Source organism: Lissotriton helveticus, chromosome 9 (assembly GCF_964261635.1).
Source record: "Lissotriton helveticus chromosome 9, aLisHel1.1, whole genome shotgun sequence".
NCBI lineage: Eukaryota > Metazoa > Chordata > Amphibia > Caudata > Salamandridae > Lissotriton > Lissotriton helveticus.
The window spans coordinates 424,435,375-424,452,235 of NC_136070.1; the positions used below are offsets into that span (position 1 = coordinate 424,435,375).

Consider the following 16,861-nt stretch of genomic DNA (forward strand, 5'->3'; position numbering starts at 1 on the left):
GCAAGAGACACGCTTACTTCAGTCGCTCCAAGATGGCCAAAACAATGTCATTGACATAGCAGAAGCCAGAAGACTCCGATTTCTTGGCATGGTGGAGTCCACCGGCCCAGTTCACCGCAATGTCCGTTTGTTGCTTGTTCAGTTTGACAGCGCTGGCTAAAAGAATACACCCTTGAGGTTATGTTGAATGCAGTGCAAGTCTCTGTGACTGATTGATGAACATACTCACTACATGTATTCAAACTCTACCATGCGTGCTAACATGCAACAGGAAATGGCAGCTCTCTTTGGACTATCCAGCTCTACTCCACAGCCTCCCATCTTTCCAGACATTCACAAATGTATACGGATCTCAGTCTCTCAATATCCCACTCCCCGAATGCTGGGGTCCCAATCTTGCACATACATTCTCATCTCAGCTGTCGCGGTTTCAGGAAAAAGCAAGAGAGTTACCTTAAACAGCACGCATACAACACCTTCCTCTGATTCGAATGTGACATCAGTTACACGCAGGTTAGCCTATGGAACTCCAAATCCCAGAAGGCCTAGGGGCGCCATGACAGGAAGAGGAAACCGGGCGACTCCTAAGGGCCTGGGCATGTTCTGATATAAACCCCGCCTTTCTAAGTAACCAGCGCTTGACAAACTTCCTAGGAGCCGAGAGTTCGGATGTTTCTTCCTCGTTCAAGGAAATTCCTGAGACAGCGCCCCTGGACTCTGTCTATCTGTAGCTACTGTTGTTCTTTTCTCTAGAACACTCCCTCGTGTGTCCAATTCCTCTCCGGACAGCTGGAAGCCGATCTCCAAGGGCAGAGACGCTGTTTCCCGCAAGCCGTTCCCCGAGAGTCGGAGACTGCGCAGAAAGGCACTCTCCTCTCGGGTGCAGGAGTTCGCCGCGGCTACCTTTTCAGCCTCTTCTCTACTGCTGCAGGTATTCGTTCTGTATGCTCGAGTCGGAGACTGCGCAAAAAGGCGCTCTCCTCTCGGGGGTGTGTATTCACCGCAACCACCTTCATACCGTTAGTCTGCTGACTTCGCAGGTAATTTACAGGCATTTCCGAGAGTCGGAGACGGCGCATAAGGCACTCTCCTCTCGGGTACATTATTTTGGGTTTTTAAACTTTGCTTTGCAGCGCAGCGGTTTTCCATGTGCATGGGGGCGTTTCGCTTACTTTGTCACCAGCAATATTACCTCTGCAGGTTTATCTGGAGTTGCTGCGTGAGGATTGAGCTGCCCATGATTTTCTGATTTACGTCCCAGCTGGGACTCGCTTCCTCTCTTTGTGTTCTGCCTTCATTCAGGGGTATTGCTTCTGGAAGCTTCTTTGCAGTACGTGCCTTTTAATGTGCTGAAAGATTATTTAGACAGATACTTTGGAGGTATTGTTGGTGCAAAACAATCCCGCAATGGTTTTAGATCCTGTTCTCAATGTATTAGGGTTCTGGTGACTACGGAGTTCTCTGGGTTACTTTATGGTTGATACTTTGAAACCTTAGGTATATGAACTAGTGGGGGTTTAACATCATTCTGGGCAAGGTAGTGTATGTATGTATGCATGTGGTGTCTCTTACCTTTCTTTTGCTTTCTATTTACATACAGTGTTACCAGAAGAAGGCAGACGACCTAGACAAGCCTGTGAAGCAACAGGACTTCTTTATTATTTTGTCCCCTTCCCTTTTCCCTTGGGTGCTCCTTTTCCCACAGTGTGGTCATTACAGTAGGGGTACTGTTCAGGGTAAGAGGGAGGCTACTCTCCACGACATCGTTCCTGCTGGCTGTTACGAAAGGTTAGTGGCGTTGATATTAGCTGGTGCTGCTGATAACCCTGACATCAGCCCCCTCGCATGTAGCACAGCCCTCCAATTCCTGCCTATCCAACCCTCTCAAACCCTTGCACATGCAATAAATTTCCAGTTCACCCAGCCGTGTACCTCTGCTGTTCTCTTACCCCCCGCAGAGTTATTCTCCTTCAATCCCACATTTGAGGTAAGAAAGCTGGGCTGCTCAATGTTGTCACCTACAGAGACACCGGCAGAAAGCTGGCAAAACTCAAAAGAGCCCATCGAACACAGGACAGTCCTCTCCGACATTGACTGGAAGAAACAAGCACAGGCAGTCTGGATACAGAGGCAGACAATGGCTGAGCAGGGAGGTGTGAGACGTTATATTATAGGCCTTTTCCACTCTGCCTAATGAAAGTGAAGACTGACAAAGATGCTGGATTATACGTGCTCATGGAAAGAAGGGGGCACTACCAAGTGCTCACATCAGAACAGAGACTTCAGCTCACACCTTCGAAGTGTAATGGAATGCATGCTCTCATGGCACTCAGAACCGACCCAGTCAGGTTTTGTGCAACAACAGAGGCTACTGAGTGGCACATACTATTATCTTGTATAATGTGAAACCACTCCACTGCTTTGTGAAATCACGTATAATACATTGAAACGTATTAACTCAATCAACGCCTTGTTAATCCGAACCATCCAATTTGCTTTAAACTGCACTACTTACGGACCCACTCCCTTTCATTTGTTGTTTGTCTTCAGTGGATTGGTGTGGCTCACTGGTTAGAGGCAGCAGACCCGGAAGCAGAAGTCGGCCCGGGACCAGGGTTCGATTCCCGACGAGGCAGGGTTATGGACCAAGGTCAGCGGACTCGATAATTCTCGCCTCGGTGCCTAGTCTAACCAGGGTTCGCACTCGGTTACTCTGGGCATTAGCTTGCCTAATCTCCACAACGGCCTCATCAACGCCGGGGATGCCTGGCTCCACCTTGGGGATTCCCAGCAGGGACCATCCCACAGGGAAAGCCAGGACGGGTTCCCCAGCGGTATACAGCGCCAGGACGCCGGCTGGCAACAGTGCGCTTTACAAGTATACACATTACATTACATAATTCCCACACCACTTAGTTACATGAACAACCTCTCAACTAATCGCTTCAGATGCATTTTGAAAACAGGGATGGGATTCAACGTGCATCATACAGGCCTCGCTGGTCAGCTCCACCTCAGGAGGTACAGTCCATATCCTGAGTCTCTCACCTGCAGCTGGCCAGATCAACAGCTGGTGAGCAAATGTAGCATGTGACGCGTTTGAAAAAGCAGCATGGGTGGAAAAAAGATCTCCTCTCTGGACACCTGCGAAGTTTAGTGCTGCAGCTGTCACTGGCAAACAGCGCAGGAAGAGAGTGGCGAGCAACACGTGACAAGAATAAAATGCACGACAATACAAGAAGGTGAGGGCAGGTTGTCCTTTACTATTTGTCACGAACTACACAAACCGCACTGGTTCAATGCCACCTGCTTCGTACCCTGGCTGACTCCATTCGAAGGGGTCATTCGAAGAGACCTGTGAGAGTGCTTCCTCCCCTCTGCACACTGCCCCATCACTCACGGGAAATGTGTCCGCACTTACCCCTTCCGCTCCATCTCCTCCATCCAGCGCAAAGCGCACGCTCTTCATGGCTCACGCGCACACGGCAGGTGATCCCACTCAGGGGAATCTGGGCCTGCCTCGCCGGGCCGGGCGCGTGTCGTCCTAGGTCATGGCTTCTCTGCTCGGCAGCGGCCTCAGCACTTAACCCTTTGCCAAACCCAGAAAAACAATCCTCGCTCCGATGAACGCCGCCGAGACGTACCTGTGACTGTGAGCCTCAGGCGGTGGCACGCGCAGGGCGTGCCTCGGCGCAGACTGCGTTCGTTCTGCCACCTGCCAAGTCCTGCCCTGCACCACACCTGCAGTGTCACTGTCGCTGACTCTGACATTTGCATGATGGCGTCACAGGGCTGGTGGCGCTGCCCGCAAACCCCACAAGTGTGGTGCAGCACAACGGGCAACTCTCAATGCCCGTGTCAGTCACCATCTGCTGAAAATGCGAGACAGGCGGCGGAGCTCGCAGTCTCTATCCTGGTCTACCGAGCCACTGAGACCTCTCTCTCGTGCCCCGGGGCCACTGCACCCGCTGCACATCTGAAGACTACGCTTCTTTTTCTTCTACCTCCCCATTTCAAGCAGCGATGGCTGAACAGGCCCTAGCCGTGTAGTGCAGGGCCTAAGTTAATGTGCCAGCACGTGTATTTAATGTGGTTTTTTAGGTTTCGCCTCGTCGAAAGCTGCGCCGCGCAGCTTTTCGGCGCAGGCGAAATCTTATGTCTACAGTATGTGGCTTGGGAATCCGCCCTCTGTTCCATTGGCTAGCTCCATAAATGGAGGCTAGCCATTGGAACAGAGATCTGTCCGTCAATTGCGGAGCAGATTCGGGGGCGTTCCCGAGAATTTTAGGCTTTCTGTTCACGTCATGCGGCTGTGGGCGTGTTTATTTTTTTTTGGGGGAAGGTTTGTTTTGGTCAATGCAGGCCGACCGCCGCCGGAAGAAGTCCAGGTGAGTGCTGCCTTCTGCTTTGCCTTTCTTGCCGTTCCCGCCCCCCTCCCGCTGTCCGTGCCTTTCCCGTCCCCCCTCCCGCTGTCCATGCCTTTCCCGTCCCATCCCATTTACAATGCCAATAGCTCAAACTTTTCAAAAGGCGAAACCATTGCATTGTAAATGTTTGTGTGTCATTCTGTTCTCTGATGGAATTTGGATAGCCAATTGAAAGGTCTCATTGTGGTAGGTGAAGTTTAAATTATTTACAGAGGGTACCTTATTTGTGTTATACATCTCAAATAAGCCTGTTGACCTGATTGCAGGCTATATTTGCGGGGATTCCCCTCTTAAGCTGTCCTTGTTCTTATCAGGTGCGCAAGACATTTTCATTAACATGGTACATGAACAATTTCCATTTTCTCCTACTGTCCTTGTATGTGCATTGCGGGGATCACGGTGCGAGCTAAATTGTGCTAGGGGCGTTATGTTCCTTTTAGATCATAGGTAGCTAATTATTTTTTAGGTCTTTGAGTAAAGTGCCCTGGACAGCTGGGACTGTTGCAAGCGAGTCCATGCCTGGTGCACAAGTACAGTCTGTGTAAGTTGCCACTGCGTAGTTTTTGTCCCTGGTTATCAGTTTATTTAATGATGCCACCTTATGATCAATGCCAGAGATGAATACTGCCAAGGAATTTAACAGCTCTTCTTGTACTTCTATTTTGTTTGACTGATAGGACAAAGCATCTAGGGCCATATGTACCATTCCAAATTGTGATTGCAAATGCTGAAATTTGCAGAATTTCGGCGTTTGTGATCGCAATTTGGCTCAGTGGTATGTATGAAAGAAAAACTGCCTCGCAAAATAAGGAATCGCTAAATTTGTGATTCCTTATTTTGCGATTGCATTTCAGGAATCGCAATTTGCTGTTCCTTAAATGCAATGTAAGAAGCACAGAAAAAGTGCAATTTGGCCTTAAGGAATCACAAATTACCACCAACTTCAAGTTAGGGCATGCATGTGTGCCACATGTGCACACATGCACACACATGCACATTTCAGGGATGCAACAGGGTGTCCTTTTGACACCCTGGCACCCTTGAAAGTGCATTCTCAATTTGCGATTCTCTAATTGAGAATCGCAAATTGAGAATGTTTTCTTATTCATTTCTATGGGCCTCTAGGCCCATAGGAATGAATGGGAAGGTATTCCTCAATTGCAAATTGCAATTCGCAGTTAAGGAATATGTAGGATTTGCTAAATTATTTGCAAATCTTACATACGTAGCATTTTGCGATTCTCAAATAGCGATTCACTAAAAATCGCAATTTGAGAATTGCAAAACCAAACTTTCATCTATATGGCCCCTAATGTCAGCTGAGGAAATTCTAAACAGCAGGTCCCATACATCCCCCGACACTGTTGGTGCATTGGGCCCCTTTAGTTGGAAAAGTCTGAAAGGTATTCTTTTCAGATATCTTACTCTCTGTAACTGGCCCTGTTTGTGTCCCTATTTCTACCTTTTTACTGGTGGAGGAAGGTATCTTTTTTGAGCTGTAGGGTGAGTTAAGATTGTCCCAGAACTGATTTTCACCCATCTCTGGTGGGTGCTCGGTACTTATTTGAGCTCTTCTATGGCTCCGAGCCATAATATCAAGTTACTGATCTCCCCTTACTGTTGTCAGGTTGTGCGGCCGTGACTCACCCCTAACTTGTTTTTGTTGTATTTGAGCCACGTCGAAGTTTGGGTCAAGTTGTGGGGAGATGGGTATAGATCTTTGGCTCGACAGTTGTGCTTCCAGAGACCCATAAGCTTTTTGTTGTGATGCATCTTGTACATCAAGTCCTGGTTCACCGTTCAGGCCTATTACCACTATAGTCTTGACCTCAATTGGTAATGGAGCTCCGATTCTTAGTAATAGTCTGGGGGGCATGTAGGGCGATAATGACCTAAAGGTGAGCAACGCCATGTCGGTTAACGGGCACCAGGCTATTTCTTTGTTGTCGTCACTCTCTAGTGTAGCTTCACCTTGTGAGGCCCCATATCCTAGGTTGCCTCGTTCGAGAGACTGTTGAGACTTATGGCTGGGGAAATTGGTGTTGGAAGGCCTTCTATGTCAGCTGTGGTGGAGAGAATAGCCCAAACAGGACCTTTTTAAAAGTCAAATTTTGATTATGTACTGGCCCTCCCAAGCAACATTAGACTTGATGCTTTTTACGCCAGGTAGAGCTTGCAACAGTTTATTTTTCCATACTAAGGGTTGCTGCTCTCTAACCTGCCCAGGTTGCTCCTTTGGATGCTCCAACAGAGTTTTGCCAGCCATGTGGGCTTTTGCAGAGGGTGAGTATAATGTCCTCTATGATTTTGTTGGGATTACAGGTCAGACAATACGCCTGGAGTGATTTTGCAGGGAGATGCAATGCCAAAACAGTAAACTGGTGCCCTGAACAGCAAACTCCTCCGCCTCAGCCGGGTCCTGGCTCCCGATCTCCGTCCTCCAGTCTGGGAAATGGGCGGCCCAGCGAGTCCAGGGGCAGCTGTCTGTCAGCTTTGGGCTTGGCCTTAAAGGGCCTGGGCTGCTTGGAGGCTTGTGCAAGTAGGTCTTGCAGGCAACAGACAAGGCAGCGGCAGTGTTGAGGTGAGACAGTGGCAGCAGACTCGGGTGGCAGCAGTGAGCATGGGCATGAGAACGTCAGATCAACAGAGCGAAGAGCTTCCAACTGGATGAGCCAATGCATAATTACTCTTTGAAATTGTTAAAGCCTTTCTTAATGATGTTACATCAGATGGAAGGGTTAGTCAACTGTAAGCACTGTCAGAGGAGTTTTCATACATTTTTCATATGATGCGGTTTACCAAATTTCACTCTAAACAAACTATAGAACTTCCTCCATTCTTTCTACTCCAACTATAATGAGGTGAAATAATCATTACATGTGTTGCATCTTAAAAGGGGCAGCACACAGTCATGTAGAGTCTTGCAGGCAGCTCACCAGGTTAGCAGAGGAGCAATTGCCTTCTCTGTCAGACTCACAAGCATACTCTGCTGGTTTGACTGTTGTTCTGAAAGCATAATAATCTGTCAGGCAGGTGACATGTCTGTGTGGCCCCACTGGTATACTTTTTTGTTTTTCGAAAATAAACTACAAACTCTCAAAGCGTAACCAGGTTTTAGAAAAATCATGTCCCATGGCCTTGAAGGGCATGGAATGTTCTTCCTGCAGGGCAAGGCCACTGACAGATTTCCTTCCCCAGACTATCATGCCTTGCATGATAGTTCTGACAGGGAAATCTAGTGACTACTGCTCAACCCTAAATGTGATGAGGTGATTATCATTGTGAGCTGGCGGACGGTCCATCAAGTCAAGAGTTTCAGCAGACTGAACCAGGTATGGCTCTGCCGGTACAAACCCTGCCGGTAACACTCCCCTAAGTAAGACAAATGAACAGCGAGCATGTTGGTTGGGGTATCTGCTATTACCTGGTAGACTCCCAGTATCCACCAACTTTTGAATGATACCCCCAGTCTGTTCATATCTAGAATTCAATACCAGATGGATGGATGTGTGTATATATATGTGTGTGTGTGTGTGTATGTGTGTGTATATATATATATATATATATATATATATATTTTTTTTTAATAAAACGTTTTATTTGGGACAAGGTTAAAGCACATAATACATCATACAGACATGTGTATCCGAGGTGTTGTGCTGGCACACACTTAACAGTATATCTGAGACCATAGAGTTATTACAATCAATTTACATTGGGTCCATTGGTTACCAACCATCCCGGATCAGTGCCCCGTCTAGGCTGCAGGGGATCACATATTCCTCCCCTGTATTCATTCCATTTACCCCAACTTTGTGTCCATTTGGTGGGGCAGCCCCTCAACTTATATACAGTCTTCGCCGTTGCCTTGGTCCAATCCATGTCTTTCCCCCCACTCACACAGTGTTGGTGGTTCCTGCGCCCTCCACAATCTCGCAATATTTCTCTTAGCAATTATCATCCCATATTCTCTCTTTGGTGTTTAAGTCTGTAGGGCCCCAAATATTCAGGAGACATAGCTTTATATTACAATCAATCTCATTGCCCATTACTCGCTCCATACACTTCTTCAATGATGACCAGCATCTGTGAATGACTATACACTCCCAGAGTATGTGCGTGAAAGTGCCCTCCTGCCCTTATCCCCTTGTACATCTGGCCTCAGTACTATATCCCATCTTTCCAAAATTGGTTCAGCAAGATATATTCTATGGAGTATCTTCTGTTGTATAAGTCTAAGCAAGAAGGCGATGAAAGTCTCTCTAGGAGAAGCCAAGGCTTCAAGCCATTTTTCATCCTCCAAACCCGCAACATCGTGGTTCCACTTGGCTCTAAGTCGGAGAAGGGGGTCTGTCGTGTTATTGATTTGTTTTTAAAATATTAACGATATGGCTTTCCCCGGGAGATTCCCGTCTAAGACCCTATCTTCTAGTGGGGCAGAGTCTGGTGGTGTCTCTCCCTTTGCAATCACTGCGAGCAATGTGTGCCGGATCTGCAATATGGCTGGATATTTGTACCTTACAGCAGAGCCTCCAAGGGATGACGTAGTAAACAAACCCCGCCTTCATGTACAACTGCTTGCTTTTCTACTTGATATGATGCACCAAACAACTTTCCTCCCTACTAGGTAGGTAACCACTCATTCAATTGGGAGAAGAGCCACTACAAAAGAATTCTTAAGGAGTGTTCCATTCACATATTTTCTCAAACTACTAGTCCCTTGACCTGGTTTTGTAAGTTAGCTATGTGGTCCTTACCCCATATTTTTTTCAACTACTAATGCCTTGACCTTCCTGTTCACATGTAAACTTTGTGTGAAGAATCAGTAATTTAACATACCATTAGGCAGACTTTCTTAATGTTAATCTGAGGACCCTACTTCTAAGTTGGTATGCACCGATATTAGAATCTTTCAAATAAAGACTCCTGGAAGGATAAATATTTACCTTATTAATGATAACTGTTTCTTATACAGATGATCCCGTATGTTACTGAGAAGAAATGGTGCAGTGACACCATATAAAAGAGTCCTCTCTTTCAGGCAGCGTTGCTCCGCATCCTGGGCCACATATAAAGTACATCAGTGCTATAAAGTTGTGAATTAAATTCTATAATACCAGCGTGGGTTATTTTCAAGATAAATAATTTAGTATCCATCATATCCATTTTTCTACATGTTACCAACTGGTACTTTAAGGATTGTAACAAAATCTTTAAAGCATGAAGCCTGGTTCAGATAATAAATGGTTCAATGCAAAACAAAGGCTGATTCTCTATAAGAAAAAGACTACCAAAATGACACAACACGGATAATATTAACTGTCACAAAGCAATTTTTGTGTTGAAGTACCATAACTGACGACTACAAAGAAACTAGGAAAACATATTTGTATTTCAAAAGATTTGAAAATGGTTTATAAAAAAATGTTAAGTTAATATAAAAAGTATCATTCCATTGCACGGTAGACTGAGATATTGTTCAAACTGTGTTTCTAATTGTACTACAATTACTAGGAATAAAATCATTTCACAATTTGTGATTTTGTAAAGATGTTATAGTGGCCGGTGTCCTGTTTCCAGTAGCATGCTTTCCAGTAGCAGTTTGGTGTTGTTGTCAATGTAAGGTTCGTACAACCAAGCAGATAAGTAAACCATCAGGAGGTCCTGGTCACCAGTATGCGCAATCTCTTGAACAATCGTTTGTTTAAGCTCCAGTTCTTTCTTGTACATACCCGAGAGCTTTAGAGAAACATCATCTGAAATGAAAACATAAGCTACACTATTAATAAATTCATTAAACAGAGTAGGCAGGAATCACTTCTAATTTGAAGTTGCATCTGTACTTTCTATTTCCGCAGCCTAACATTATATAGATTACCCTCTGGTTTCCAAATCTGAGTCTACCTACCAAGCACCAAGTGTCCAGTTCAAGTTGGCAGGTTGGAAAATGCTGTGATTTTCTATTCCAGACAGACACCTTACTCTCCTTTCTGTTACGAGACTCTGTTGGTGCCTTGGTGTTTTATTTCCATACACACCTGCGGCTAAGAAGTTTTGAGACTAAATGTGCTGACAATTACATTAGAATACGTTTTAATACCCACCTCCCTAAAGAGAGGTCTTTAGAGAGAAAAAAAGATATGCATGCAGAGGAAATATGATTTTTTTTGTAATGTTGTCTTTATTGATTTTATGTGGTCAACCACTGTGTTATCACCCTAAGTACAAATGTAAATCAAAACAATGTGATTCCTTAGGACTAGGCATAGAAAGCATGAAAAACATGCATAAACTTTAATGAGACAAAAGAGGGAGATCGCCAAGTCAGAGATTGTAGAGTAACTTGACCACCTCACTCCAGGTAATTTCGGACCCTGTCTCCAGTCCTGAACCTTACTCTATCTAGCTCGATGAAACTACAACACTCAGAATGCATTAGGCTATCAAACAAAAGTTTAGGACCGTAAACAGTGTCTGTGATGACCGATATGGTCTCTATACTGTAGACGATTTGGCCAATAATAAGGCTAAGTTTCTAAACATACAGGTATATAGCTCTATCTTAAAACATCAATGTAAAAAGCAGATCCTAGGAATGCATGTGATGTTTCACCCAGTGAAGGCTTTCACTCGGTTACCACTGCAACCTAAAATTTGTGTCTTTGTAGGACAGGACGAGTCCTAATATGTGGATGAATGCAACCACTCTTCCCCCACATCTTGGGCACGAGAGGTATAAATGCTCTGTAAATATTTAGGGCTCAGATATGTTTGATGTGTGTAGCTGACAATGACACCGCAGCACACATCACATGTAGTCTATGTAGTAGTATAGATGAAACATCCCTGACCGGTTCAATAATTAGTAATTTATTGATAAAATGTCCCAAGTGTTCGCAGTCTCGATTGAAAATTCATACACAAAAGCTGGCAGCCGACATGCATTTTCATCTGTATGCAACCTTTTCAAGGCTGCAAAGAATACAAATACAATAGATGTTGGTCTTGATAGATATAGCTGTACATAATGACAAACAGAAGTGAACCAGAAAGGACACAACATACGCAACTAATGCACGAGTACTATATGGGAAAACAAAAATGTAGTGCTTTGAGACATGAAACTAGTTTCACCTAAATGAAGTATATTGAAGTGACTACAGATTGTGATCAGTTTGAGTACCTACACGCTTATGATTATGTTGGTGACCATGTCCCAATGATATATAATTACAGTGTAAGCATCTGTTCGTTGCATGCACTGCTATAGATTCACATGCACCTCATACCTGCTATCTAGTGTTGGACCTGGACGCTTTCAACTTGTTTTTCTTCAAAGAAGTCTTTCGAGTCACAAGGTGTCGGTGATTCCTCCTCTGGTGGTGCATGGGAACCAACACTATTGTTAGATGGTTTTTCGCCCAAACGGGTGAGCGTAGGAATAGAGCAGTGAGCACAAAAGAAAAGTGCTCATGCATGTAAAGAGAGAATAATATGAAGTGAATAATACCTGAAACAAACACTGTAGTCTGGGGAGGAGGATGAGCTCATGTGAATCTACAACACTGCTAATACTTAACAGATGCTGACAGGGTAAGTAACATAATCTGTTTGTAGCATGTGTGGCTGTAGAAACACCTGCTCAGCATCAAATGTAAAGCAGTACTCCCCTAACTGGTGGCTAGCCAGTCTATTGTGCAGAGATCTGAAACAGAGTCCAGAGGACAGTTCGACCAACTCTAGCTTGCAGCCTTGCAAGAATGTCCACCAAATAATACTCTGTGAATATGTGTGGAGTGGACCATATGGCAGCCCTACAGTTGTGTGCTATAGATGTGTTTCCTAAAAAGGCCATAGTAGCTCCCTGTTTGCGGGTGGAGTGTGGCTTGGAGGGGAGGGCACGGTTATTTTAGTTTTTGCGTAAAAGGTTTAGATGCATTGGACAATTCACCTGGTAATTAATCCCAGTCCCAGAAAAGGCCTGGCCTTTTAGAGGTTGCAAAAAAAAGTCACCAACTGCTTTTGCATTTTTCTAAAGGAATTGGTTCTATCAATGTTGTTCACAACAGCATGTTTAAGATCAAGTGTGTGAAGTGACTAGGAGTTGGATGGTTTAATTAACGCTATCCTGATGTACCTGGAAAAAAGGTTCCTGCACTATGAGGGCCAGTAGTACACTAATATGTCTGAGAGGCGTTATAGCTTTATTAGGAAACACATAGGACTTAGCCGCTGGACAACAATGGCTTGCCTCCACCTTGATGGTGCTGGCTAAAAAGGTGGATTGCTATGGTTTACATGTAAGGGCGAGCCGCTTCGCGATGCAATCTACTGCCAAAAACGGAACTATGCGCTGCTACTATTCACTCTACTAAACGCACAGAAGATATTTGGGGTCCCTTCAGGAGATATCTTAATAGTGCTGAAGATCTATCATCTCCTTTGCAACGTTCCCCGACCCCTTTGTTGCCGCCCCTACAATCCTGAGTGACCATCTGCAATGTGGATATCTCCCACTGGGACCGCTGGTCTTCTCTTTTTTTTTACTTATCTGTCCCCGTTGCTTACTGGGATAAGCATTGGGTGTATACTGTGCTGGCTGTTGTTTTGATGCTAAAAATCAATAAACAGATGTTTTAAAAAAAAAAAATCTTCACAATCAGATTTGACTGGCTGGCCTAGTGCCACCTTCCCTCTACACTATTGTATATTGGTCACCTTGCTGCCTGTTTAAACACTTTATTTCTGTTATGCTCTATATATTTCTCTTGTTTACCACCAACACCCTGCCCAGTGTATGACTGAAAGTGTAATGCACAAGAAGAAATTAAAATGTTACTTACAGAAATGTGTGATAGGCCAAGTATGAAAGAGAGGGGTTGTGTTGTGGTCTTCGCCATGATGGTATGATTCAAGATTGCAAACCCCTTTAAATGTTGAAGTTAACCTTTCCATTTTCAACTGCAGTTTTGACTGAAATAAAAAAAACAGACTGACTATTTCCGAGTGGATTTCATTATTGCGAAGCTTGAACATTTTCATATGCAAATTACAGACACGATTTACATATCTAAGTTTGCAATACTCCAGTTATCGTGGAACAAAGCAGACCAAAATATGTCCAGAAAAGGATCTTCACAAACATGCTGATCAGATCTCAACTCCTGTAATATGCGGAAATACCTTCAAGCAATCGGCAGCTGGATGTTTACCAACCACCTCAAATTTGGCCTCCTGATCTTAAACCTCCGTCACCACATTTAGCCCAAGTCAGGAACCTAGGGATGATCATGGACTTCAATCTATCTTATACCGCATGTAAATCAAGTTGCCAAACAGTGCATCCACAACAACAAATGTTCACATAATTCATTTTTTCACAGAAGGTACCATTGTGCTACTACTACTCATCTTGACCACGCCATTAGAATATATCTTGGGGCACCACTAAAAGCATTCCTGAAAGTACAGAGATTGCGTAATAAGGCCGCAAGGCAGCCGCTGAACCTTCAAATGAGGACCCATGGCACAGTCTCCCCCTGCCTTCAAAACATTAGCAACTTGTGGGGCAGCCTTCATCCAATCAGCCAAAACACTTGCACTCAGTGCCTGCTTAAATAAGGAGAATTGACAAGCATCTCCAATTCGGGAAAGAAAAAACATGGTTCTTTTCAGTGTTAGAATAAAAAAATTCAAAAATAGTATTTTTAGAATTGAAATGGATATGTAGATTCGCAAGCATGCATCTTTCCTCACACTCCATGCAACCTTACATTCTTTTTTTTTTATAACACATTTTATTTGGTTATTCCAGTGAAGTTTGGGCCGTAGCCCTACAAGTGCCTGTAAGAAAGCAAATAAGGCAGGAATACCGGCAACCTTATATTGTTAAGCGTACCATGCACCATGTTTCGAACATGACTTTGAACCTCATGCCCCTCATCCATAAGGAAAACAATATCCCACACCCTACCAATCATACTCCCTGAAAGTGCAACCATTTACTGATGCAATTCTGAGAGCACTGTGGTCTCATTAGGGTTATGACTTGCTATGCAAACGTGATAACACCTTACAATACATAGATCAGTTATTCAAATTCGAACATAAAGACACAAAGAAGGATGTAACAGTAAGTGGCCTTTTCTATAAGGAAATTAAATAAAATATGTGATACTTCTCTTTGATATTATGGGTTCTTGGTAAGTTGTTTGCATATCAGTGGTGTCTGGTGTCATCCATATGGGGCCTTTTGTGTCTGTACACAGCTGATCACCTTTGCCATGTTCTCTCTTCCTATGATTTACCTTTGGCTTTGAGTGAACTTGGGATACAGTAACTTGTCTTTTTATTCTTGAGTGGCTTCAACACATTGGGAGGAATGACCACCCCGAAGCGCTCAGGTTCACGTACTATGGAATTCACATTACCAGCTAGAGCACCTTGTGTTTTCAGCAAGCAAGTGCAGGGGTCACATTTGTACTCATGATCTGAGGTCCTTAGTACAAGGTATACAAGACAACAGACCCGATACAGGCAAGAGGCTCACGATTTTTTAAGCAAAAGTAGGGTCTCCCGTCTAACATTGCCTCTGCTTCAATAGATGTCAATGGGATAAATACATTCACCCTGATTTGTTTTTCAAAATCTCCCATTCTCCGGTTTTAAAATGTTGGCATACACGACAAGCCCCAGCATAATTAGTTCCTAGTATGTAACTTTTCTGTCTTTAATGTGCTAAAACAAAAGAGCAGAAATACACACAGACTATTTATGCCCTGTAAGCGCAACGTTCATCTTTCTTTATCTAAAATGATCTTTATTTCACAGGCTTGTGGAGCCGTACAGCATAAACAACCCCGGATTTAGGGAATAAAAAAAAAAAAATTGCAGCACCCTAGGCAAGCAAATAAAGACAAGTATCACACACATGTATGAGGGAGGTCTACTGGCCTTGAAGAATTGTTAGCTTAACTGGACTTTGAAGAGGAACAGACGCTACATATTGAACATAATTTATTTGTCAGTCAAGCTAGATCCCACTCAAGACCCACTGGTAAGGCTTATTAAATCTTTTCTACTGTTTCATACGCCGACAATACTCAAATAGTGGAAGAGACAGCATTAAGATACAATTCTTGTAGTAGTCAGATTGATAACTGGATGAAGATTAATTGTTTAAAGCTTAACTCCAGAAAAACAGAAGTCCCTCCGTTAGGTAATGACAACACTTTTTGGTCAAAAAGTTGGTGGCCGAGGAAATTGGCCCATTAGCCCAGCCTGTGAGAAAAATGAGGAATATGGGTATTGTCTTTGACAATAAATTAAACCTTGAAGATCAGGTTAATGGGCTGGTTTCTTCTGTTTTATTCCATCAGAACTTTAGAAAACTGTTGAGACCCCATTGGCCTTAACCCAAGTAGACTATGGCAATGCCCTTTTTCTGAATATTCAAAAAAAGATTCCTTCATGAACTTCAGATACTGCAACATGTATCAGCTTGGCTTCTCTTGTGAATTCCTAACTATCAATCTATCTCGGGCTCTGGTTTAGCTACGGTGGCTTCCAGTGGAAAAGAGAATTGCATTTAAAGCATTATGTTTAGCTTTTTAGGCATTACATAATGTTGGCATAGATTATTTCCGGGACAGATTTACCTGGTATAGTCTGCCAAGGAAACTTAAATCATCTGCAGCCAAGTTTTTGGTGGTGTCTAGGATTAAACGAGCCTCAAGGGGAGCTAGAGTTTTTATTCTGGGATCAGCTAAACAGTGGAACTCTCTCCCCATGACTCTGAAGAACAGTCTGGATCTCTTGTCTTTCAGAAAATCACTTAAATCCTGGCTTTTCTGTAACTAGGTTTAGCAGCCCCTCCTCTTAAAGACAGACCCAGGGCCTAGACGCCTCAAGGCATTCGAGCGCTCTACAAAACCACAAATCAAATCAAACCATAGAGCAGCGTCTACCTCCCATCAATGTATTTCTTAGCATATGCAGAACATACTCCTATTAAGAAATGCAGAATTTCTTCAAAATTCTTGTATTTACTTGTCAAAGCAACAAAAGGCTGGAGCATTCATTGGCCCTCACTCCAAGAGGGCAAGTAATCCCAACTTTTACGCCAAAATTAGTTTGCTCCCAGATTGGGATTAAAGGGATAACATTTGTGTGGAAGCACAGCATTATTTTCCCCACTCAAATTTTGACATTTAAAACCTGGTGGAAATTGAACAGGGAAAATACAAAACATTGTGAGAACTGAAGCTCTGAAAGGCAGAAAAAAGTGGAATATTACTTTTTTTTACCCATTCTGATGTACAGATGTCAACATAGGGAGCAATGCCACACCCGGAAAATGCTACACCCTGCCCTCAATATTTACCAATGCTAGAAAACAGAGTGAAAAGTGTCTAGGAGAGTAGTTTGTGCGAGTG

The 16,861-nt window shown here is 43.9% G+C and overlaps 1 protein-coding gene across 1 annotated transcript in view; it reads right to left on the minus strand.

Annotated features, from left to right (window-relative positions):
* Positions 1–9,553: 9,553 nt before the first annotated feature.
* CINP (cyclin dependent kinase 2 interacting protein) overlaps positions 9,554–16,861 on the minus strand; it is a 90,544-nt gene continuing 83,236 nt past the window's right edge. The window contains exons 4-5 of the mRNA XM_078660211.1: positions 13,271–13,400; positions 9,554–10,183 (exon numbers count right to left, since the gene is read on the minus strand). Of these exons, the coding sequence (XP_078516337.1) occupies positions 9,981–10,183; positions 13,271–13,400 (333 nt within the window). The 3' untranslated portion in view covers positions 9,554–9,980. The remainder of the gene's footprint in view (positions 10,184–13,270; positions 13,401–16,861) is intronic.